At 40.3% G+C, this 25,946-nt stretch overlaps 1 protein-coding gene across 2 annotated transcripts in view; it reads right to left on the bottom strand.

The window, feature by feature from the left end:
* LOC131681043 (protein borderless) overlaps positions 1–22,850 on the bottom strand; it is a 42,263-nt gene extending 19,413 nt beyond the window's left edge. The window contains exons 1-2 of one of the 2 annotated variants that reach the window (XM_058961747.1): positions 22,416–22,850; positions 22,028–22,327 (exon numbers count right to left, since the gene is read on the bottom strand). In XM_058961747.1, the coding sequence (XP_058817730.1) occupies positions 22,028–22,246 (219 nt within the window). In that variant the 5' untranslated portion in view covers positions 22,247–22,327; positions 22,416–22,850. Of the gene's footprint in view, positions 1–22,027 lie in introns of both variants that reach the window. The other variant, XM_058961748.1, reaches the window with a different exon arrangement.
* Positions 22,851–25,946: the final 3,096 nt, after the last annotated feature.

Here is a 25,946-nt window from a genome sequence, read left to right as displayed (position 1 = left end):
TTGAAAATGTAAATAAAGAATATTTTTCCAATATGTATAAAGAGTATTTTCAAAACAATGCCTAAAAATGGTCTACCCAACTATGACGAATAATGAGGGTACAACGAGTGGCAGTTTGAACATGAGCGTTTTGGCCTGGAAGATATGACTGCTAAGATTTTTCAACATTATCGAAAACTAAACAACATCAACCTAGACCGATAGGAGGGTACTTTTAATTTATAAAGGAATAGCAAGAGTACCTAAACTTGGTTAGTTTCAAAATGCGCCATTTCATTAGTACGCTCTATTGTCCCGACTAAGAGTCAAAAGGGCTCATTTGACTATTCGTAATAAAATAATTATTTCTCAAACACGCAAACAAAAGCATGAGATTTGTAAACAAATATCTGTAATATCGGTAGTATTTGTAAAAAGGCCAATGTTACGGAAAGTGTTAGGCTCGTACTTTTATCCCACTTTTATTTTGAACTCTTGAAAATATTATTAGAATTCATCAAATATATTGTAATATTTTCCAACAGAATGTTTAGTACGCTAAATGGTGTGGCCGAAGCAGTGAATAAGTCCTGAATCTATAAACTAGTCAATTAAACCCCTTGAAGAGATCATTAGCAAACAAAGGCCATATTATGCAAGTCCAGTGTTAAGCGATGTTGCAATTTTTAGGAATTGATTGAATTTCGAATCTATGCCACCACCCTCACTCGGTGCTATCCATCACCCACTTGGAGTAGAAACTTCAACCCACCTTTTAGCCAGTCGCCGGCAAGCGAGTGAGTGCCATTCCATAATTACGTTTCAGAAAGCGTTAAAATTTATGGATCAGCCAACGAACGGACTCTGCTTGTCGTTCCCTATCCAGCCTCATTAAGCTCGGCACGGGCATAAAGATACTGTGAGTTACTGAAACGCCTGCCAGGAGCAGTCGTTTCGCGCTCGATAGGCCATAACAGGACGCGGACTAGAGAACGCGTCACTGACATCATAATAATTATCGCATTAAGGTCACTCTGGTCCGACGAGCAGTAATGAATTTATTGACGGAATAATTTTATGGCTGAAGGCGTTCGATGTCAAACGTGTTTTAAAACAAAACTATAGACTAATAGCGGGGATGGTTTGGCGGAGACCTAGTGACATTAAATTTCTTGGTGAATTTATGATAGAAACATCTAGTACCTACTTTAGTGGCATATATCACCATCCGGGTTAAAGTTCAAGAGACAATTTACTATTAAACACCATTTATTTATCGAATAAAATCTATAACTCTCTCTTTCCTTTTTAACCTTACTCCAAATGTGAATAGGAAAACTCCCAGGGTCGTTCTATGCTACTTTGACTGTACACGAAAGCTTGCCCTTCCAGCATAAAACTCAACATATCCTCGGACTGTAGGCAAGAGGGTTCATTAGCAGGGTTGGAACCAACTTGCTTTTCCAATATTACCGTTTCGAACCTCGGAATGATTTCAGAAAGTGAGGGGTGGGAAATTATAGCTTTATGTAAATTTTCATCGAATCAGGGCGGTATCAACCGTAATGTGTGAAATCTAAGGAACCTTGCTTCCTGATCTAATAGAAAAACAGTACTTTTGAGCGAGACAAACGAGCTGTTATCATTATTGTTTTATTCTTATACATTATTGGGATCTAACTCTCCTACTAAATTCGTGATCACGATTTATCTTATAGACTAATTACAATTAAAGGGTTTTGCCTTACACACTAACTAAACAGCGCGACTTACGGTTTTTTATTTATTTATTTATTTCGTCAATCGATGTAGACTACAGATTTCCTTAATTACTAATGTGTATATTTCGTGAATTTAGTATAAATGAAGCAATTTCGGCTTTTACTGAATCATCCTCTTACGCGTTAGAATTTCTTTTGTGTATAAAATATTGCTTTAGTTTCAGTTTAGACATTGAAAAATCAATTGAGTCGCAATAGTGATTATAAATAGACATCATTCGATTTATGGGGCTATATTTTGCATAGTTTGTGCGAAAAGGAGTTATTGAAAATATACTTCGATTTCGTAGCTGTCGTGAAGGTGCATAAAAGTTCAATTTGGATAAAATTTCAGCTGAATCGATACGATGCGAAACGATATTATTAATGAATGAGAGCATTGCAAATTCGCGACGCTCCTTTAATGTTTGAATATTGATAAGCAAGCAGCGTGCTTCATAAGATGGCAGAGGGAATGCTGTCCATCCTAATTTACGAAGGGCAAATAATAAAAACTGTTTTTGTACCGATTCTATTCGTTCTTCATGTCTGCTTGAAAAAGGACACCAAATAATATTGCAATATTCCAATATCGACCTAACATATGCAATATATAATATTTTTATTGTATAAGGATCTTCAAAATGATAGCTAAAGCGTTTTATAAAACTGAGCATGTTGTTAGCTTTGTGTATAATTGTGTTATAATGATCAATAAAATTTAACTTTGAATCTAATATAACACCTAAATCCCTAATTCTTTCACATTTTACTACAGTCTGATTTCCTAAGGTAATCTCAACATTCGGTGTTTGTCGTTTTCTACTAAAGGTTATTGAATTACACTTTTTCACGTTCAGTTGTAAGAGGCTTTTTTGACACCACATGTGGAAAATTTGTATTTCGTTTTGAAATGTATTAATATCCTCGGCATTTCTTATCTCCAAATAAAGTTTCATATCGTCCGCATAAATTAGTATTTTCAGTTTTTTGAGAATGAAGGAGATATCGTTCACGTATAAAATAAACAATAGAGGGCCTAAATGAGAGCCTTGTGGAACTCCTGAGGTGACTTTAATTGGATTAGATTGCTTTCCTTTAAATTTAATTATTTGCTGACGTTCGGAGAGATATGATTCTAACCATGTAAGTAGCCCAGGCTCAATGCCGATCTTTGTCAATTTATAAAGTAACATTGGGATGTCAATGCGATCAAATGCTTTACTAAAGTCTGTATAAAGTGCCTCCACGTAGTTTCCATTATCCATTGCAATCAGTGTATAACTAATAAATTCTAGTAAGTTTGTTGAGGTCGAACGACCTTTGAAGAAGCCATGCTGGAGGTTGGAAATTCTGTTTTTTATTTGAAGAAATATTTTTTCGTTAATGATTGATTCGAAAAGTTTCGGAATACAGGAGATTATGGCTATACCACGATAATTACGTACGTCAGATTTTTTGCCAGATTTATATATAGGCACTAAAAAAGATTTTTTCCATATTTTAGGGAACTGTCCAGATTGCAAAGATATATTAAACAGCCAGAACAATGGGGCAGTTAACTCGGTTGCTAGGTTTTTCATAAATAATGGTGGGATTCCATCAGGGCCAGAACCTTTTGATACATCTAAATGTTTTAGAGAATTGAAAATGTCTTCCACTATGACATGATTGACACTAATATCCAAAGGAAAATCGGGAAGAAAAGCGAAGTAATCGCGATCACGGTCTTGTTCAGAAAAAGTTGTATATATTTCTTGGAAGAATGTTGCAAATAGGTTGCAGATTTCTTCCGAGTTATCACGTACGTTGTCATCCAAGTGCATTGTTGATGGGAAATTGTCTGATTTTAATTTAGTTTTGACGTAGTTGAAAAAATTCTTTGGACAAGATTTGATCTGCTGTTCCGTTTTTGAATTATAATCCGCAAGTGCAGAATCTATGGCCATATTTAGTTTATCGCAAATGTCGAAATATTTTTCTAAGTCCTCATTATTTTGGTTTTTCTTATATAGCTTATGGACTTTTTGCTTCCTATTTTTCAAACTCTTAATTTGTCTATTATACCAAACGGGATGCTTCGAGTTGCCGTGTCGTCTTTTTTTCTTAATAGGCACCTCTTCATAAATTATTTTGAAAATAATTTTGTAAAATACGTCCACTGCGGTTACAATATTTTCTTCATTTCTAAGGCTATTTTGCCAGTCGACACTACTTAGCTTCCGCTTGATATTGTCATAATTGGCTTTATGGTATTCAAAGACTTCTTCAAAGTCACAATCGCTGGGTTTTTGAATTTCATGGATGAATAAGGAAAATTCAATAGCAGTATGAAATGCTTCATTTTTCCACAAAGGAGTTAAAGATTCAGATACACAGAAGTCTTCCTGAATGTTTGTAAATAAAAGATCGAGATAGCAATTCTGTCGATTTTTTACGTGATTTATTTGATTTAGTCCTATGCTAGCAGTTTTGTCGAAAATATACTGCAATGTTTCGTTTTCTCCCACGACTGGGATTAAAATATGTTCGTTTTCAGAGTCCGGAATAAAATCTGCGTTGCGTTGGTTAAAGTCTCCGTAAATGTGAACTTTAACCTCGGCTGGGAGTTCAGATAAAATTTGTTCAGCAATTTGGAAAAAAGCTTCGTACGATGTTATATTAGCATGCTCTGGTGGGAAATATACAGAGGCAAAAACATGCATTTCGCCGGCAATGTTTGATTTAACCCACACATGTTCAAATTCCTTCAACTTCACTGTGACTAGAATTTCTGAATTAAATTGAGCCGAAATACCCACAAGGACTCCCCCGCCAGACTTCTTTTGAGATTCGTGAAGATTTCGATCGTCTCTGAATACGTTAAAACCACTGCCGAAAATTTCTTCACTTTTTACGCTATCGTCCCAGCTAGTTTCAGTTCCTAATATAACCAAAAATGACGAACCTAATATACGTTTATGAATTTCTGCCATTTTGGCTGGACTTTTCATCCTATTAAAATTTTGACAATACATTAATAATTCTGTCGCAGTCTTTTTTGTATTGGAAAGTCTACCATCATTATCTGCATACGGTCGGGTGCGGGTTCACTTACGGTGTGGTGGGACCTTTGGAACTGTCCGGCAATTCATAATGTTGACGATTCGTCGAGGATGGTTAGCCCAGGGTGGCCACCTGGCACTGAACTGACACTTGCTGCTAATCTTCCGGTATATGGGGGTTGCGTCGATCAGAATAGCTCTTATCGGGACGTCGCGCAATAGAATCCGAAGGATTTGCCCGTCAACGATGGCGTTCGGCAGATAATATGGCATTAACTGGCTTAAATCGAACCTGGGGATCAGTACCAAGGCGTCTTCTTGAGCGAGATTTGGAAATCTGTGCAATCACTCGGCCGTCGATAATCTTCTCGTGCCGAAACTTCCACTTGGAGCACGTGCCGGGTTGGCTCTAGAATTAGGGATCTTTGCCGCCCCGTCGTAGATTGTCCCAGGGTGTCTGACTGACCGGGAAGCTGCTCCGAAATTGGCTAACAGACGGAAAAAGGACAAACTTGGCCTATACGTGCAAAGATTAGTCCCATGCTTTAATATTCCAGACTATATTGGAAGGTCAATCAAAGTATTCCCGATAAATTACCTTTTTCCGCTCGGTTTACTTGAGCGCGATCCGCGTGGCAAGTGACCGCTTAGTTCGCCACCCTGCACCCTTGCTACGATACACTAGTCTGTAATTACTTTTACAACTGACAACTATCTACTAAAAGAACAAAAATTAAAGTTAACCTTTGCGTCCCCGTGATAATTTTCACTTATCAATTTAGGTGCTCAATTCGCTCTTGTTTTAACAATTGTCAACGGATTTCAATCAAACCACTTGCAAACGATCGGGAATTCATTCAAGTTTCTTAGGCTGTATATGTTGGTCAGGTCAGAAAACCGGTTCCGGATTTATACGGAAATTCCGTGGGGTCTGTCCGAGGGTCATTTTAGTTATTTTCTTCAACTTTTCAACGTCTAGCTATAAATCTGGTATTATTATGGCCCGTACATGATCAAAACTTGTATACAAACCCTTTGAAGTCATTTTGGGATGGTATTGGCCACATCCTGGCATCCTGGAACCGGTTCCGGGGGACCCAGTAAATCCAAAATGCGCTATCTTTACCAAAAGGCATATCAAATATTACAAGATTTCATGAAAAATACACAACGATGCAAATTGCATGCTCATAGACTATTCCTGGACCCTTTCGAAAGCATCCGAGACATCCAAGAACCGATTCCGAGAGATTTCCTGGAACGGAATTCCGGAAACAGCTAGCCTTATCTATTGAAAAATTGAGAAAAAACTTACCTGTCATGCGGCACATCAAATTATATCACCGTGATGATGTATGAACAATGTAATCTTGTTTTAGGTCATCTAGACATACGGGGACACTTTACGACCGCATCCGGATGTTCCGGAATCCGGTTCCTCGGACCAAACATTTTTGGTGAATATGCCTGTCATGCGGCACATCAAATTACACCAGTTTGATGATCTATGAGCATTTCGATCACGTTCTTTGTCATCCGGCCACAAGGGGACACTGTACGACCGGTTCCGGATGTTCCGGAATCCGGTTCCTCGGACCAAACATTTTTGGTGAATATGCCTGTCATGCGGCACATCAAATTACATCAGTTTGATGATGTATGCACTTAGCGATAACGTTGTATGTCATCCGGCCACAAGGGGACACTTTACTACCGGTTCCGGATGTTCCGGAATCCGGTTCTTCGGACCAAACATTTTTGGCGAATATGCCTGTCATGCGGCACATCAAATTACACCAGTTTGATGATCTATGAACATTGCGATCACGTTGTTTGTCATCCGGCCACAAGGGGACACTTTACGACCGGTTCCGGATGTTCCGGAATCCGGTTCTTCGGACCAAACATTTTTGGCGAATATGCCTGTCATGCGGCACATCAAATTACACCAGTTTGATGATCTATGAACATTGCGATCACGTTGTTTGTCATCCGGCCACAAGGGGACACTTTACGACCGGTTCCGGATGTTCCGGAATCCGGTTCTTCGGACCAAACATTTTTGGCGAATATGCCTGTCATGCGGCACATCAAATTACACCAGTTTGATGATCTATGAACATTGCGATCACGTTGTTTGTCATCCGGCCACAAGGGGACACTTTACGACCGGTTCCGGATGTTCCGGAATCCGGTTCTTCGGACCAAACATTTTTGGCGAATATGCCTGTCATGCGGCACATCAAATTACACCAGTTTGATGATCTATGAACATTGCGATCACGTTGTTTGTCATCCGGCCACAAGGGGACACTTTACGACCGGTTCCGGATGTTCCGGAATCCGGTTCTTCGGACCAAACATTTTTGGCGAATATGCCTGTCATGCGGCACATCAAATTACACCAGTTTGATGATCTATGAACATTGCGATCACGTTGTTTGTCATCCGGCCACAAGGGGACACTTTACGACCGGTTCCGGATGTTCCGGAATCCGGTTCTTCGGACCAAACATTTTTGGCGAATATGCCTGTCATGCGGCACATCAAATTACACCAGTTTGATGATCTATGAACATTGCGATCACGTTGTTTGTCATCCGGCCACAAGGGGACACTTTACGACCGGTTCCGAATGTTCCGGAATCCGGTTCCTCGGACCAAACATTTTTGGCGAATATGCCTGTCATGCGGCACATCAAATTACATCAGTTTGATGATGTATGCACTTAGCGATAACGTTGTATGTCATCTGGCCACAAGGGGACACTTTACGACAGGTTCCGAATGTTCCGGAATCCGGTTCTTCGGACCATACATTTTTGGTGAATACGCCTGTCATGCGGCGCATCAAATTATATCAGTTTGATGATTTATGAACATTGCGATCACGTTGTATGTCATCTGGCCACTAGGCTGCGACATTTTATGACCGGTTCCGGTTATTCCGTGGTCCGGTTCTTTGGACCAAATATTTTTGGTGAATATACCTGTCATGCGGCACATCAAATTACATCAGCTTGATGATCTATGAGAAATACAATCACGATTTAGCTCATCTGGGCACACGAGTATACATTTCGACCGGTTCCGGTTATTTCAGAATCTGGTTCAGCGGATAAAACATTTTTGGTGAATATGTTGGACATGAGGTGCATCAAATAACATCAGCTTGATATGCAGAACATTAATTTGGTTTTATTATTTCAAAAACACACTGATTTTTCTTGTAGTTAGTTACGAAAATTGGTGAACTGATGACTTAAAAAAAGTTTCTCACTAGTGCTACTGGTTGTGACAAGTGATCACATTGATTGCATGTTATGTACTGTATCGTGCTTCTTGCAAACAGGTGTATTGCAGTTGCAACAGACGACTTATGTTTTGATGTCTTTTTTCTGGCTTAAATCCCTCATCTCATTTTTTGGTCTGAAGAACCGAATTCCAGAACATCCGGAACCGGTCGAAAAATGTCCCCTTGTGGCCGGATGACAAACAACGTGATCGCAATGTTCATAGATCATCAAACTGGTGTAATTTGATGTGCCGCATGACAGGCATATTCGCCAAAAATGTTTGGTCCGAAGAACCGGATTCCGGAACATCCGAAACCGGTCGAAAGGTGTCCCCTTGTGGCCGGATGACATACAACGTTATCGCTAAGTGCATACATCATCAAACTGATGTAATTTGATGTGCCGCATGACAGGCATATTCGCCAAAAATGTTTGGTCCGAAGAACCGGATTCCGGAACATCCGGAACCGGTCGTAAAGTGTCCCCTTGTGGCCGGATGACAAACAACGTGATCGCAATGTTCATAGATCATCAAACTGGTGTAATTTGATGTGCCGCATGACAGGCATATTCGCCAAAAATGTTTGGTCCGAAGAACCGGATTCCGGAACATCCGGAACCGGTCGTAAAGTGTCCCCTTGTGGCCGGATGACATACAACGTTATCGCTAAGTGCATACATCATCAAACTGATGTAATTTGATGTGCCGCATGACAGGCATATTCACCAAAAATGTTTGGTCCGAGGAACCGGATTCCGGAACATCCGGATGCGGTCGTAAAGTGTCCCCGTATGTCTAGATGACCTAAAACAAGATTACATTGTTCATACATCATCACGGTGATATAATTTGATGTGCCGCATGACAGGTATGTTTTTTCTCAATTTTTTCATAGATAAGGCTAGCTGTTTCCGGAATTCCGTTCCAGGAAATCTCTCGGAATCGGTTCTTGGATGTCTCGGATGCTTTCGAAAGGGTCCAGGAATAGTCTATGAGCATGCAATTTGCATCGTTGTGTATTTTTCATGAAATCTTGTAATATTTGATATGCCTTTTGGTAAAGATAGCGCATTTTGGATTTACTGGGTCCCCCGGAACCGGTTCCAGGATGCCAGGATGTGGCCAATACCATCCCAAAATGACTTCAAAGGGTTTGTATACAAGTTTTGATCATGTACGGGCCATAATAATACCAGATTTATAGCTAGATGTTGAAAAGTTGAAGAAAACAACTAAAATGACCCTCGGACAGACCCCACGGAATTTCCGTATAAATCCGGAACCGGTTTTCTGACCTGACCAACATATACAGCCTAAGAAACTTGAATGAATTCCCGATCGTTTGCAAGTGGTTTGATTGAAATCCGTTGACAATTGTTAAAACAAGAGCGAATTGAGCACCTAAATTGATAAGTGAAAATTATCACGGGGACGCAAAGGTTAATTAAATCTCACACTTCACATCTTTTTAGTACCTCGAGTTTTAGACGCGCCGCGCACTGCTAACTTGCTTGAAGTCTTGCACGAAATAGAACGAATCAGCAAAATCATGACAACTAGAAGGTAATAGAATATCCTGTGCTACGTTCTTTTGACAGGCCCTCTATAACCCATCGCGAGAATCATGTTGCTTTCTAAATCGGGCCTTCCGTGTACGGGTGTATCCGGTTGACCTCATTCATTTGGTTCGAAAATAAACTCGGGCATCCTCACAACCAGAGGGCAGCCCCAATCACCCTAAAGCAAGGTTAATTGAAAAAAGGTCATTTCTGATCGGGCACTTGGCCGAGCCAATGCGACTACTTGTAACTACCGGTTACAAATCAAAATTTTTGGGGCAGTTTTTTCACATATTTAGTACAGTTTGCATATATTGAATCAATTATTGGATGCTGGTTTGTAAAATTTTCGACGCTTTGACTTCTCGCCAGCCATAACAATTTGTAGAAAAGCGAACCTTTTCTTATTTATTATCCACTTCATAAGCCTGTCGGTATATAAATAATATAGTGATAAATAATCTTTCTAAATGGTTAATAAATAAACTTTAACATAAATAAAATAATAAACAGTGCAGCATTACTAAATAGATGACAACATCCCAGGTCTACCCCTTAAACTATGAATGCTCATCACGTTCTGTGAAATTTAAAATACCGCGTGAAACTACAAAGTGTCCGGAGTCACCATGTCACTTAGCTGCTGGAACTGATATCCCTACCATCAATCCACCTGTGATGTGGTCATTCCCTATTCAGTCGGTTCAATGGGAAGCCACGTTTCATTTCAACTGTAGCTGACAATGAATGCATACAATCACCACATGCAGGACTCGGATGATCTGCTGCCAAACACTGTCATTTGTGCACAACAAAGCCGGTACGCGTAATAATAACCTTTCAAACTGATCCCGACGTGGTAGTAGAGAAATTAATTGAAACTGTCGTCGTAACACATTTCCCGGAACTCTCTATAGTAGCTTCGGTAGACATGAATGGAACCAATATAATGCACACGGCAAATACGATTCAGTCCCTCGCTGCCCCACTAGTGCACGTTTCGTTTTCCCACGCTCTACCAAATAGACAAATACCCCAGATAGATACGCCCTGTGCCAGCGGCAGGCATAAGTGAAATTAGCACGTGTTGTTGCACCTACTCTTGGCAGTAACAGCCTGTTGGTGAAGTTGCCATTGTGAGTGGGAGGAGGAGAAATAGCTTTTGTGCTCTGTGCGTGTATTTGTATTTGTATAACAATATTGTGCACTGACAATCGGTTTATTTAATAATATCGAGATGAAGATGGATCGTACAGTCAACCAGGGAGAACAGTGAAACCTAGTAATTTGTGACCACTGGTGAATCACCCTATTAGTGCTACGGTGACAGGCTGATGAATGGTAATTTAAATTTGCTTCTATGCATTAAGGCTTATGCTGGAAGTCAACGATTCCGATCATAAAAGTTCGTTTCTGTTAGCATAAAAGATTGATTGTATCACTGTACCAGTCGCTAGAATTGAGAACAGATCTTCGATGTGCTACTATGTACCAGAGGGTAACCCAATAGAATTTAGACAAAGAATAGTTATAACAAGTACAACAGTCAACAAAATTCATAGTAAGGCAAATTGACGGTAACGGTACACAAAACACTATGAATAAATACAACAACTACGCTTCAGGAATTCCCCGGTAATGCAACAGGTCCTAGGAATTTGACCATCCCAGCTCGCACGAAACTCTCCACTATATCCTATAAAATTTTACTCACGGGATGTCATTTTTGGATGAAAACGAAAAATTCATAGAAAAATATACTTTTTTAAAGATGTTTTTTTTTAAATATTGAATGCGGTTAAACTTGTGCTAATGTGATTTATAAGTGCACCCAAAATCCGACGTATATTTCTATTACTTTTGGGTAAGATTCTGTCACCATTTTGGTAATAGACCATACAGTTGCGCATTGTAGTACTAAACCCATATTACCGCAAAGATACTACACGGCGAAATGTGGAACTTCGGTAGTTGTACGAAACTACACACTTAAAAATATTTACATCTCGCAAGATGCACATAAAAGGAGCGTCATAATTCACTTGAATTTATATTCAAGAACATGTAAAAATGCGCTTTGTTCACAATTATCCATCTCCATTCAACCGAGTTCTACAGCAAAAGAGAAACATTATTTTATTTCACATTTCAAAACACGTAAAATTTCATTATTAGACAGCAAAATACGTCGCAATGTTGTTTACGTCAAATGTAATTTTCATTTTTTCTAAGTGTGAGTCATAAATTACGTATCGCGAAAATTGCCTAAAATTGACTCTTCCATTCCTATGTAACAAATTGCACAAATTTGTCTATGGCCCCCTTCTCTATTACTGAACCTATTCCATCCCCTTTCCCTGGGTTTAAATCCAGAGAAGTGTCTGGATCCAAACCCTTTGTATGATGCTCAATAGACTGATAAATGAAATGCTACACTTTTAGAAGATCCGTAGCTTTTATATATACAGCAATTCCATGAAAAAAAGTTATACGATCTCTCAGAACTCTGCAATATTTGGTAAAATCGTTCCTTACCGAAAAATAGTACATACAATTTTTTTTTATTTCGTCATTAGGGCGTCTCTTTTCACGTTAGACGGGTCCAAAAATTGTGATTTTTCAAAAGTTGATTTTTTTTTAAATTCATAACTTTTGAACCACTGAACCGATTTTCATGAGTTATAGGTCAAATGAAAGGTATTTAAAAGTAGTTTTAAGAAAAAATTATTAACTTTAAAATATATTGAGTTTTGTGTGAACAAAATACGCATTAAATGCTTTTTCTTGATTTTCACTGCGAGGGAGGGTCCTTGAATACTCCATACTTTTATATTTTTATTTGAAAGATCATTCAATTCTACACAACATCTCCAAACATATTTTTGAACCAGATCTAGAGGTTTCGGAGAAAAAAAAATAAATAAATAATCTATGTGTACACCCCACATGCATGGAATCGATGTAACCGCATGGTAGTTCACCATACACTTGCGAGTCACAGCAGCTGTGAATAAAGAAATCTATGATTTACTTACAAGCTGGGTGCAACTGTCGTTTCAACCTGAAGGCTGTCCATTAACCATGTAGAAAAACATTTAGACATTGCAGATCCTGCCCTCCCCTCGCGCTGAAAATATTTTTACCGATCGTCCACTTTGGCTAGATTGGGAGTGTTGCTCGGATTGGAAAAAAGAGTATTCAACCTATTTGCTGAGACAAAGGACATGGTTGGTATGACTAGCAGATAGTTTTAGGGTAGGTAGGAAATTTTTAGCTGTATTTCGGGTTTGTTTCAATAGCTTTTGTCGCAAGCAAGTTGAAGAAATAGGTAAATTTTGCTTTTGCTGGTACTACATCACTAGCTCGTAGGTTCGAATATATTACATAAAACCAGGAATGTTTTGAAAGAAATTATCTGTTAGAAAACAGAGTTTCCTACAACAACAGTTCAATCTCTTAAAATGAAACGTAAGTGTTCAGTTTGTGGTATTTGGATGTTGAGTACGCGTATCAGAAAACTCACCAATAAATTGTACGATTATGCAATGAAAAAAAGATGAAAATAGATGAGAGCAGCTCCTTCATTTGTTTTCGTTGCTACAGTAAACTGTATGAACCAAATGATCCCGAGACCGAAGAAGCCGTTGCAGGACCATCGAGAATCGCTGTTCCAGATATATTATCGAAAATATGACATGATTGCTTTATAAATTTCAATCCTTTTCTTCAAACTACTAACACGAACTCTTGTTCTTTGAAACCTTTATTCAGAGTCCTTCGAAACATTGACCGCCATTGCAGGACCTTCCGGATTCGTTCCATTTTCCTACCAAGGTAAATAATAAAAAAGAAATCATTTATATGATTTTTTCTGATAATCAATCTATCATATGTATTTTCAGAATCGTTCGAAGCACCCAGTTCTGAAAAGATCGTTACCCCTTACAACGCACCTTTGTCGGACGATAATGAAATTCTTACACAACTTAAGAAGAAATATAAAGAAACAAGAGATAGCACTGAGCGATACAGGATTTTAACAACACTTCCCAACAGTTGGACTACATATAGAATTATGGAGGAGTTCAATGTTTCTCAATATATGGCAAAAGCATTGCAGCGAGAGAAAGGAATAATGGTGGTGCCTGAAAAGAGTTTAAGCTCTGCGGCAATAGGAAGAGAAACGATAACATGTGTTACGAATTTTTATAATAGTGACGATGTAAGCCGCGTCTGTGCAGGAAAAAGGGATTATTTAATATCTAACAATGAAGAAGGCAAAATTTACGTACAGAGAAGATTAGTTTTGTGTAACTTGCAGGAGGCGTATTCTATCTTCAAAAATACTTATCCTGATATTAAAATAGGATTTTCCATGTTCGCTAGTACCCGAGCAGAAGAAAATAACTGCGGAATAATAAATTTAGGTATCAATACCAACGACTGTTTACCACAATATGGTATTAATGAGCTCTACATAAGAGGTAAAATACCAAAAAAAAAATAACACAGACATGTTCTACAAATAACTATTCGATAATGAAACGAGTTATTATAATACCTGAATAATAATAAAACATTTTTCAACCTTCCAATAGTAAAATTCACTCTATGGAGGCATTCAATAAGGTATTGGTTTGGTATTTGGAAAAATATCTGGAATACATAAATAATACTAAAATAAAGTATTATACCTCATTGAGGTATTAAGCAGGTATTGAAAAATGTTTCTTCAATACCTGCTTAATACCTCAATGAGGTATAATAATCAATTAATAATAAGTTTTGGTATGAATACCAAAAAATAGTATGCTCTGGTTATTGCTCAGTTATTTTCTCCTGGCCGGGTAATCGTCCAAAACACTGCATTTTGGAAGGGACAAATGGCACGCATACCGTACTCCATGAAATTCTGTCTTCAAGCATGTGTCAGACAATAACGTTGAATCAGAAGTCTAAGAATCGGGTATGGTTAGGCTTATACGAAGAAGGATGATCTGTGCCATGTATCCGAAGTACAATCGTAGTACAAATCGGAATTAGGAATTGAGCTCGACGAGCCTCTCAAAGTTTTCAATCACGAACGGATTCAAGATATCACATTGGATGAGCAATGAATACGAAAGACCCTAAAATATATTTCTCAACTGGAAAACGCCCACTTGTACTTCGAGACACATTGTATGAGTCGAGTGCATGCAACCCAAAGCAATACGCAAACAACAATATTGGATTCGCTCTAGTTTGATAAAAAGTATGTTTGCAGCGGATCAGAAACAAACTCCCATACTCCATCACCGACGATATCGTTGTTTGGTACAGCCTGATCAGGTCTTCTGGGTGGGCGATTATTGTACGGAGTGGATCATTTGTTGTCACCTCTGTGACATCCCCAGGTTCCTATAGAGTCGAACCAGACCGCGAGATGTTTGAAAGTTGAAGCCTGAGCAATAGTTTGACCCATTATTTGAAGCTGTAGTTGTATTTGTTCAGCTTCCTTCAAAATATGACGAATTCTTTCACATCTATCCACCCAAAAAAGCGATTTGCTTAGGTAAGTTCGAATAGCCCCGGGTTCCCCTAGTACATTCCCCATTCTTATCTCTTCTACTATCGTGCACAGGGCGAAGACCCGTCCAAAAATGACTTCATATAAAAACGGCTCGCCTCAAGGTGAGATGGTTGAAGGCATAACATCGACTTCCCGACTGAAATTTCACCGATTCTCCTCAACCGGGCTGTTCGTGATATTTTTCCGGGTCAAACACAAACAATGCTTGAATCTACTGAAAATTTCTCGAGCTCCGACGGAACGATATTCGACCGCGACAGAAATATCGAAAATTCACCTTGATAAGATTCCAGTGATGGTAAATAGTTTGAAGCAGGCAAAAATATTGCTAGAAACGGGCGTTTTACGAAGGGGTGCTGAGTATATGTACCAGCTAACTAGGTTGACATAGATAGGGTCGTTTCCTTTCTGATTCGAGTGTGAACTGTGCGAATCAGCTGACACGTGGGGTTGGCTGTTTTAAAAACTCCATGCTCCAGCCATTGAACATACTGGAGTATCTCACTAACTACCTCCTCTTTGACAGGGATCGTTTACCTGTTCACATTTTTGTGCCGCGGGTCATGAACTGTACTAGCTGCAAACAACTGGGACACACGGTATCCCATTGATAAGGTTCGTTGTGGGAAATGTGGTGGGAATCATGTGGATGATTCCTGTGGGATGTCGAAAAGAGTCTCCACTGTGGGGGAAACCCACATGATCTCCCGACATGTCCCGCGTACAAACAACGCGAGGAGAATCTTAAGCGTTTCCTTTAGGGACGTTATAAGCGATTCTTTGCAGAACTGCCAGAGATACTTATGGCATCAGAACCTAGTAACATCTATACTATCTTTTCTACTGATGAAGGTGACTGTGATGAACCCCAAGAGGGAACATCTTCTGCTGTGCCTAGAAGCAATAGAAAAAGAAGGAACATTCCGTCTCCCAAGCTTCGTTGTAAAGGCCAGAAGGTGTCTCTTCAAGGCCCGCTTAAAATAACTACTCGAGAAAGTACTGGTGCAAAACCGAAGCAAATCGCTCCCGGTCTCAGAAACTCGAGCTCAGAAAAGGAGTTCTCGGCACTTCCAAGGACATCAAAAACCTTAAGTGCTCTCGCACCTCAGCCAGAGAAAGAGGCCAGCGCTGCCTTAATAAATTTTGCTGTCATTGTGGACCGAATTTTTACAGCATTTCTTCCCATATTAAAAACATGTTTGATATAGATCACAGTGAAATGGCCCGTCCTTTTAGGGATTGTATCCTTCGATGGCTAATTCATCGAACGAGGTCTCGGATTTGATCACTGTTCTAAAGTAGTATTGCAGAAGCATTATCCCAAAAATCGATTCTTTAGAAATATTAATGAAAAATTTGAAATGCTATGCCTTTGCATTATGCGGAACATGGCTTACTCCAAAAATAGACCACGATTTTAATATTATTCGCTTGGATCGAGAAAACTCTTACGGAGTAGTACTTTTGAGGATCAAAAAATGCTATTCTTTCAATCGAATCGACCTCCCCTCGACACCAGGCATTAAAGCTGTCGCTTGCCAAACCAAAGACCTTTGCATTACTTCAACCTATATCCTCCCTAGAGTCTCAGTTAGCCACGAACGGCTTGACGATAATGCGGAACTTCTCCCCGCACCGAGACTAGTTTTAGGTGATATTAACTCCCACGGTATGGCATGGGAATTCCTTCATGACTATAACCAATCTACCTCACTTCATGAGCCTTGCGACAACTTTAATATGATCATTTTCAACACAGGTGAAATTACACAGATTCCTGCTCACCAGCGCGAAGCTACGCCGCGTCCGCGATGTCCAAAAAAATCGAGTCCACGCAAGAACTTCCTCCGGACGAAGAGTACGGGTTTCTGGATTGCTTGATTCTCGATACCGCGATTCAAGCTAAGACTAAACGCGTATCAGACGCGAACTCTCGCGGAGTCCTCCCAACCCATGGTGGAACAAAGAGTGCTCAGACGTGTACGCGGAGAACACTGCCGCGTATAAGGCCTTCCGGGAAGGCGGGCTGCCCGCTAGCTATCGACAATATGCGATGTTAGAAAGGCGATTGAAGAGTTTAATGAAAGCCAAGAAACGTAGCTGCTGACGCCGGTTTGTTGACGGGCTAACAAGAGAAACATCGATAAGCACGCTTTGGGGCACAACCCGGCGCTTACGAAACCGAAACAGCATGAGAGCATGGAATATTCAATCCGTTGAATATTCGATTTTACTAAGTAGGTTTGTCCGGATTCCGCCCCGCCACAGAAAATTTATCGCGCCGCGTCCCCTCATGTTAACGCGAACGCAACACCGTTTTCGATGCTGGAGCTCTCACTTGCTCTCTTATCATGTAACAATAAACTTAACTTAAATTTAACTTGTTAAATAATCTGCCAGACTCTGCCAAAAGACGCTTGTTGAATTGATTTAATAAGTTTCTCGAGGGTAACATTGCCCCACACGATTGGGTACAAGTGTTGCCATCCCCTTCCAAAAATCAGGAAAACCTGCCTCCGACCATAATTAATATCGACCGATTTAAACGCTATCCTCTACCCGAAGTTGTTCGAGAAAATTATCCTATTCCTCCTCGACAATTAGGGCAAAGCAAACGGATTACTACCAGACACACAATCTAGCTTCCGCAAAGCCAAAGGGGCGTTACTCGCTACAGAAATTCATGGGCCTAGTTGGCTAGCAAAGAGTAGATGACATCTGTTGAAGGAATTTTCGGGGTCTTTTAAGCCAAATACAAACACCGTTATGTTACGTTGATATGCTAAAAGGTAAATATAATTCATCAGCAAGATATTCAATTTCCATCTTCCTCTACTTACATTGGTCATTGTTTCTACCGTAACGTCCAACTAGTACTTCCGAACGTTGCATGGCCTCTCACGTGGCCGAAAGGTACTCAAGGGTCTGGTGGGAATCGCCATAACATCTCATCACCCGTAAGGCTGGTCTGGAAAATTCGGTGCAGCTTTACCTCTCTCCACATCCAGTAGCGCCAACTTAGCCACCGGTCGCCGCATTATTCCGCCAGCTGTTTGCACCACCGTCACGTCACCGTCACTCATCCGTCACGTCCTTCTCTAACGTCGACTACTCGGACCCGAGTGCATCCGTTACTCGTTTTTTCATCGACGACTATCACTATGTCTCCTACGCCGATTAGCCTAGTTTCTTCAAACCATTTTGTTCGATGAGCTATTGTCGGTAGTTACTCTCGCACCCACACATCCGCCAGAATTGATCTAGCATGGTTTGACAGAGCTGCCCATCCCCTCTGTATGCCAACTTCGGGTTCAAACGCCTAAGGTCTTGCCGCCGGCAGTAAAGCCATTCGGGTAACTGGCGGAGCCGCTCTTTTAAAATTACACAGGAGACATCCTCTGGAAAAAGCTGTCACTTCTGGGGACACAGGACACGCGACCGCCTCAATACCTAAGCATTCCACCGAAAAGAACTGCGACACTAGATCATGCAATGACTGATCATCCTGACACTCGCAGATATGGAAGGTGTGCGCATGTTCGTTAGAGTTGTCCTGTGACCTGTATATAGTCCACCTGAGACGCGACTTCGCTGCAACTTGTTCCCCTTGTCGTTACGTGCGCGTTTTCTTTTGCGATTAGGATACGAAGTAGAGCGTGTTCGTAGTCCCTAATCGGCAGACCTTTCAGATACGGAAACGCCTTAACTAACCCCGCATACCGCGGTGACAGTCGTGGTAGATCCAATTTACTAACTGTACGGACGTCTTGCAGTGCAAATCTCTCCGTGCCGCTGTCTCCCGAAAATTCTAGACCGATTCGCTGTGAATTTGTTTCCACACGCTGCATGTTTGCGGTCCATTGCAGACACAGTGAAATGATGCTTCCCTTTACGCTTAGCTGCTTCGCAAACTCTTCGTCCATCAACGTTTTCCCCGATCAATCATCCAGGCATGCGTAGGCAGAAAGCGTATGGTTGTTCCCGTGCAGTACTACGGGAACGATGCTGAACATCGCTACCTCTCCGGAAGAATAATGATTAGTGACAGCGTCGGATCCAGAATACTTGGGCTCAATTGCCTACTTGCACTCGACCTTCTGTTGTTCACACTGCTTATGCTTTGAATGCAGCATTGAATGGCATCGAAGCTGACATACGTCGATCTCACATTTCGTCCGAATTCTACACGGTCTCTTCCCATGAAGTGCCAAACAGTTGCGGCAAAATCCTTGCTGTTGGATTATTTTCCATCGGTTGTCTACCGATTTCTTAGCGTATGTACTGCAGGTTTTGACCCGATGGATGGGTACCCGGCAGATGAGACACACTGGTTCCGTTGGGCGTACGCGTTCCTCTGTTGCATCTTCATTACAAGGTATGATAAGCGACTCCTCCGTAGAATGCGTACCACAGAAGTTCTTGTCCTTATCACCTTTTTCCACTTTTGAGACTCGCAACTGTTGTAGCTGCAGATTCGGATCGAAGCACAGAGTCTCATCAGTGGCCGCTCTCACCAACGTCATCACGTATCGCGAAAACGACCGTATGTTTACCGTCTCACAGCGTTGCTTATATAACGACCAATCCAGCTTCATATTAGCGGGCAGTTTTTCAACTAATTCGAACAATAACATCAGATTATTGAGATGTGCTTCCTGACCGCCTGCTTCCTGGTGATTGCTGAGATTTTGTACAGCCATTCCAAACCTGATTAAGGTGTCAAGCCGATCGTGTTTCGGCGTAGGAACAGCACGTTCTTTCAATAGTAGCGCGTATATCAGCAACTACGGCCTACCGTAGGCGCCTTCGTACTGCCTCGTACGCATTACCCTTCAAACACCTTTGCAATCTGGCCAAGTTCTCTGCGTCTGAATAACCACACACAGTAGTGTTGATAAACGAGCTGATGAACAACTGCCAATCTTCCGGACTTCCCGCGAATATATGCAGTTCCTTTGCAATGACGTGCCTTGCAGCCAACTGTTGCAGACTCGGTCCTCCATAGTAAGAACTCGGTTGTGGTTCAGAAATTGATCCGTTTGAATTCGGCAACGGTCGATCGCTTGGGTTCGACCACGGAGCTCCGGGTACTGGTTGAGCATATGGGTTCAGCAACAGTTGACACCTTTACAGATGATTTTTGTTTTTCGGTTGCATCGTTATTATTTACCACACTCACACTATTCACAGAAAACAGACTGCTAGGATTATATAAGTGAGACTTTGAATTTTTCAAAGAAATTTCTGATTATACGACTTTTACTTTCGACCGCTCATATATTCGTACGCTGATTTCGCTTTTAGATCTGAGTTGTTCTAGGTTCGCTCGGAACTGTCACTTTTGTATGAATATTGTAAACATTAGGTCGAATTTAGGGCGACTCGATTCTAAAACCGAAAACAGCAACTATTGATGTAAACAACAACAAAAACTCGATTTCTTCGGTCTTGTAATGCAGGTCACCCCTTTAAGCTGAATCGGATGACATTAGATGGGTCAAAATCAAGCGTCAAAATTGCCGGAGAGACAACCGGGGCGTTTGTAAAGTTAGTTGGTTTGACGCAGGACAAATCACTTACCAATCAAATTTTCAACATTAGCTCTAAGGTGCTATACGAAGAACCGATGTGCCCGATGTGTTTGAGAAAAGCATTAAACGTTCAATACTAGACGGCACAGTAGAAACTGGAGAATGATGGGAACGCATGAACCATGAATGGCACCAAGTATACGAACATGATGACATCGGAAGGCTGATAAAGCACAGCAGGCTGCAGTGGACTGGACATGTAGCGCAAATGCCGTAAGATAGACCAGATAAAATGATGCCCAGAAGAGAATCTGAAGGAGATCATCGAATTCGGAGCGATCTTGGCTGTGTACAATCGAGGAAGATGCGCATGCGGCGGGTGCACACGAACATTGGAGAACGGCAGCCCAAGATCGAGTAACCTTAAGGAAATCTTAATAGATTTCAAGCCCCCAGATTGTTCGGCCTCGATGTTGACAGTGAAAATGATGATATAATCAATGTGTTTGTAAATGTTTCAAAAACGTTATTGAAAATCATCAATCACGGAATCGTAGTTGACATGAATGAGTGCTGCACAATCGCACCACTAGGAGGATAAACAATTTTTTCTGATGAAATCAACCAATTAGCAAAACAATAGTTGGTTTTCTTATTTTTGTCATCGAATGTGCCTTTTCACCCCTGCTGTTACCAGATTCTATTCAACAGTAGAGGGTACGAGAATATGACGACTGGTTCAAGGGACCACACGTTACTTTTATATCATCCTGTCTTAGTGCAATATTTCGAATGATTGTAATTAAATTTAAAAAAAACTTAGCATCGAGGCAAGATGTACTTGAGATATGTATACGTATGCCCGCAATTTACTTTTCAAAAAAATTCCAAACTATGCAAAAGCATCTTCCTGTAAACGGCGTGTTCCTGCCCGTAGCGATTATATGCATGTATGGCAAGGTACACACGCCATAGGGCATCACGGATAAAACAATCGCTCGTAAATTCAGTAATAGATTTGACCTTAAACTATGTCTGCTAGTTATTAGAGCAAGTGGGGGCAGGCAACCTACAGAACTGATACATATATGTAAATATACAATAAACACACATGAAGTGCAACGCGATCCCGTGTACTAACTGCAATTACTTCGCGCACCAACGAACGCTCTGGATAATTTTTCCAACCCCGACCCTGTGTGCTTTTCACGGCAGAAATCGTATATTAGATATGTTTATGTTTACATCTATTAGTCTATCCTCTGATGTAGGTTAAAAAACTTACATCTTTGTTCCAGTGCAGGACATACGGGATCGGGTCGTTTTTGGGAAAATCCACCGGGCAGTTTAGTATGACGTAGGAGCCAACCTTGGCTTCCATATATATTGGTGGTCGGTCTTCCAGATATCCGAAAGTAGCTGTAACTCCGAATGCGGTAACCACTAACAACGCATATCTAAGCATCCTTCCTAAATTTGTAGATGGTGGCTCGAATCCAATCATGATCACTGATTATGGTGCCTATTCACAATGAGACATGAAATAAGTCGCCGTTGGTCGAACTTTTTCTGAACACAAGTTTATCTGGTAATAAATTCCCGCCAAAAAAAACAGTCAGAACACTATTCGGATTAAGCGTTGAATGTAAGTTTTATCACTCAGAAGCACTAACTTGTTTTAACTAAATCGAATGATTAGCACTAATATCATACATTTGTTGGTTTTAGTTCACCTAGTGAGAATGAAACTTGCCGATGCATTTCTGATTTTTTGCTGTGATCATTTACTTGTTCGCAACTGCATCCAGATTTCCTGCATACTCTGACCAGATGCTCTTTATTTCGAACTGTATTCACTTGGCTGAAGCAACAAACTACGCAATAAATTATCATTCGCGAATGTCAAAATGTCTTCAAACTACGCTTCAATGGTGAAGGAATGAGGCAACATATGTCTAGCTTATGTTACAAGATGATCGTTTCCACCGAATTTCACTAAACAGTCTAATTCGAAGTTAGAAATTCTTGCAGCGCTCGGTTCTGGTCGCCTGTTTCGGAATGTTTCTTGTCGCGCGGCTGATCTGCTACTGTTGGTTCATAATCCGCGAGTCACGGGTCAGCTACTATTCCACCGTGCTCGGATGCTACCAGTACTAGTTAACTATGTATTTACTACCAATTGCGGTAAATACTACACACACTTGACGTTCAGCACGAGAAGAGATACCCTGCACGCGTGATCTACAATGATATAATCAAGCCGTCCGTTTTACGTTCAGCACGGCCGCACGGATGTCAGAGGTTGTTGAAGATAGTTACCGTGAACGAAAAAATACATCTTTCAGAATGGGAACTCGAGTGAGTGCCGGTGGCGTATTGTTTCGTACATTCCTTGATCTGTTCCAGAATTATGATGCACTTGATCATGGTTGCGAAAATGAGGAAGTTGAATCTTGGCTTGTAATTTGAGCTTAGTTATAGAAAACACGTTTTTGAACTTGCAGCATTCTTCGATTAAATATAATTTTAACAATTTAATAATTACACAAAAAAGCGCGATCATACCATTTTGCACGGAAAACATGTGTTACCAAATTCGTGAAAGGGGAACAGGGCGGTGAACGGAAATGATATGCTTTATGCTTTAATGTGTGAAAATGTTTGCTTTTTAGCGACAGTAAAAATTCGTCCTTATTCGTGAACTACTCCAAAACCTTAAGAACATTAAAAAATAGATCATAGGAAAATTGGTGGTTCAATGAATATGATAAGCCAAGTCATTATTTTTTAACTAAAGTTTTGTGAACTTTAAAAAATAACATCTTTTAGGGGAAAATGGGCAACATTGATCGAATTTTCTCAACGAACTGGGCTTGGGAGCAGAACAAATAAAGATGGCAGGGATTTAAGGTTCCAACTAAATCATTGTGAATAATTTTTTAATAAAATTGGAATGGGACTTTACAGTTTAAAACGTAATTTAAAAAAAACAACCTGTTTTAAGCCTTTGCGATGCCATGGGACATATACGTCCCACCTACTTCTTCAAAGTGTTTATTGAATTTCTAGTTAGCGTTGACATATAAATACAAATTCTTTTATTTAATCAACTCTTAGGGATGTAAGGAGTACAACTAGCACAAAATTATGTGAATTTGTTAATTAAAGTAAGATTCCATTTTTGGCACGTTCTGTTTTTGGCATGCTCCATTTTTGGCAATAAAAAAGTGCCGTTTTTGGCAACAAATGGGTTCCGTTCTTGGCAACATTGTTTTTGTTCATAGTAAATCTTTAAAAAATGCTCAATGAACATTTAGTTGTAATAATGGAAATCACTTTTGACTTGATTACCAAACATAGGAGTAATATTTAATAAATTTTATGGGGGCGGGCATAGCGAATAAAATTAAATTAGCTGATTTCACATATTCTTATATAATCAATGTTCTTGTAACCTTTATGATGTCACAAATTGAAAATAAAAACTTTTAAGGTAAGGTTCCATTTTTGGCATGGTTTCAGTTTTGGCAACTGAAAAAAATTGGTGCCAAAAACGGAATCCTATTGTACTTATTATTTATAAACAATTGAATCTCGAAAATCTCGTTTTTTACAATGAATTCGGCTGTGTCTGAACTAATAATCCTAGAGATCTATTTTTTTTACAAGTATCTCCAACATTTAACTAAATAATAGATTTTTTGCATAATTTTTCATAGGTCAGCTTTTACAAAAAAAAATATGCAAAAAATAGATTATATGGCTTTTGAGATCGCCGATTACGATTCTGATAACAGAATTTGAAATTTCAAAATGGCGACTACACAATGGCAGCGAAATTTGCGAATTTTATTACAATGAGCATAAAACTCGATTTACGAGAGTTTTTGGGGTTGCTGATTACGATTCTGATGTCAGAATTCGAAAATTCCAAGCGGCGCCTACAAAAAGGCAATATTTTTTTTTACGAAATTGGCAAATTTTGTTACAGTCAGTAAAAAACCGGATTCACGGGGGTTTGAATTTTACATTTTCGACGTCAGAATCAAAATCAGCGACCCTGAAAACCTATATAAAGCGAAAAATAACAGTAATAACAATGAAAAAATCGCGTCGCATAGGGTTTTTTTAGCTGTAGGGCCTTGGTTTCCACTGCGACCAAAGGGTTAATCCACCTAGAGGTGCAATAGACAATAGACTTGGTTTGAGAAAATCGGGTCAGTCATTACCGAAGAACCGATGTGACTTTAATTGTGGAATATATCCTGAATCCGGAACTACCGGATTTGTGGATAGTGGACAACATATTTAAAGACTATTTGAGTGGCAATCAGTGATCTAGACATGCGAATCGAATTCCAGTGTAACCTTACTAACCAACCTGTAACTCCGGAACAATGAGTCAGAATTGAATTAAACTCATCAGCAGTCAATGGGATCGTGAGTCCCACACAATGCCAACACACTACAGGCCAGGCTTTTTAAGCTTTTTAAACGCTACTTTAAAAAAAGAAAAAAGGGGGGGCAGCAGGGACAGGAGTCTAGGGGCTTAACGAACCTCCTCCCCCACCCCAACTGCAAGTTGGGGAGTTTTGCTAGGATATTGTGGGCTCTGCTAAACCTCAAAAAAGCCATAACTCCGCATGCAGTTCCGACCAAGCGAGTCTGTGCCGCTTTTGCTAAGATCCTTAGATTCCAATAATCTAAGATATTAGCAATAAAAGCACTCTAGCCCAACCGGAGTGCCAACCGGCACATCAGGATCGACGCAGGTAACATCCTGATTATGGCGTATTGGTCATGGCGAACGACAAAGCACAGGACAGGGATCACGAATTCGACGGCGACATTGGACTGACAGGCATGCTGTTCTACTCCATGAGTAAGGAAAGATGGCACCGACTTGAAATGGCTTTCTCCGTCCCAATAAAACCCTGGCAGGTCTCCGGTTACGTTCAAAACTCGCCACCATTTAGTTTGGTGATACTAGGTTCGGTTGGAGCATTCCCGATCTACGCCGATCCGACTCTAAACACTACTCCTCATGAAGGATAGTGTCAACCCTTGCATGACCTCCCTGCTGTTAAGATTTTGGTAGTATCGATAATCATGGGATCACGAGAGGCGACTATGCGCAGTGAGTGGAGATAGCGGCACGCAGTTGGAAGCAAAAAAAATGGGGAAAAAACAAGGATCAGGCACGG

This window comes from Topomyia yanbarensis, chromosome 2, assembly GCF_030247195.1.
Source record: "Topomyia yanbarensis strain Yona2022 chromosome 2, ASM3024719v1, whole genome shotgun sequence".
NCBI classification, from domain to species: Eukaryota; Metazoa; Arthropoda; class Insecta; order Diptera; family Culicidae; genus Topomyia; species Topomyia yanbarensis.
This window is presented reverse-complemented; position numbering and strand designations above follow the sequence as displayed.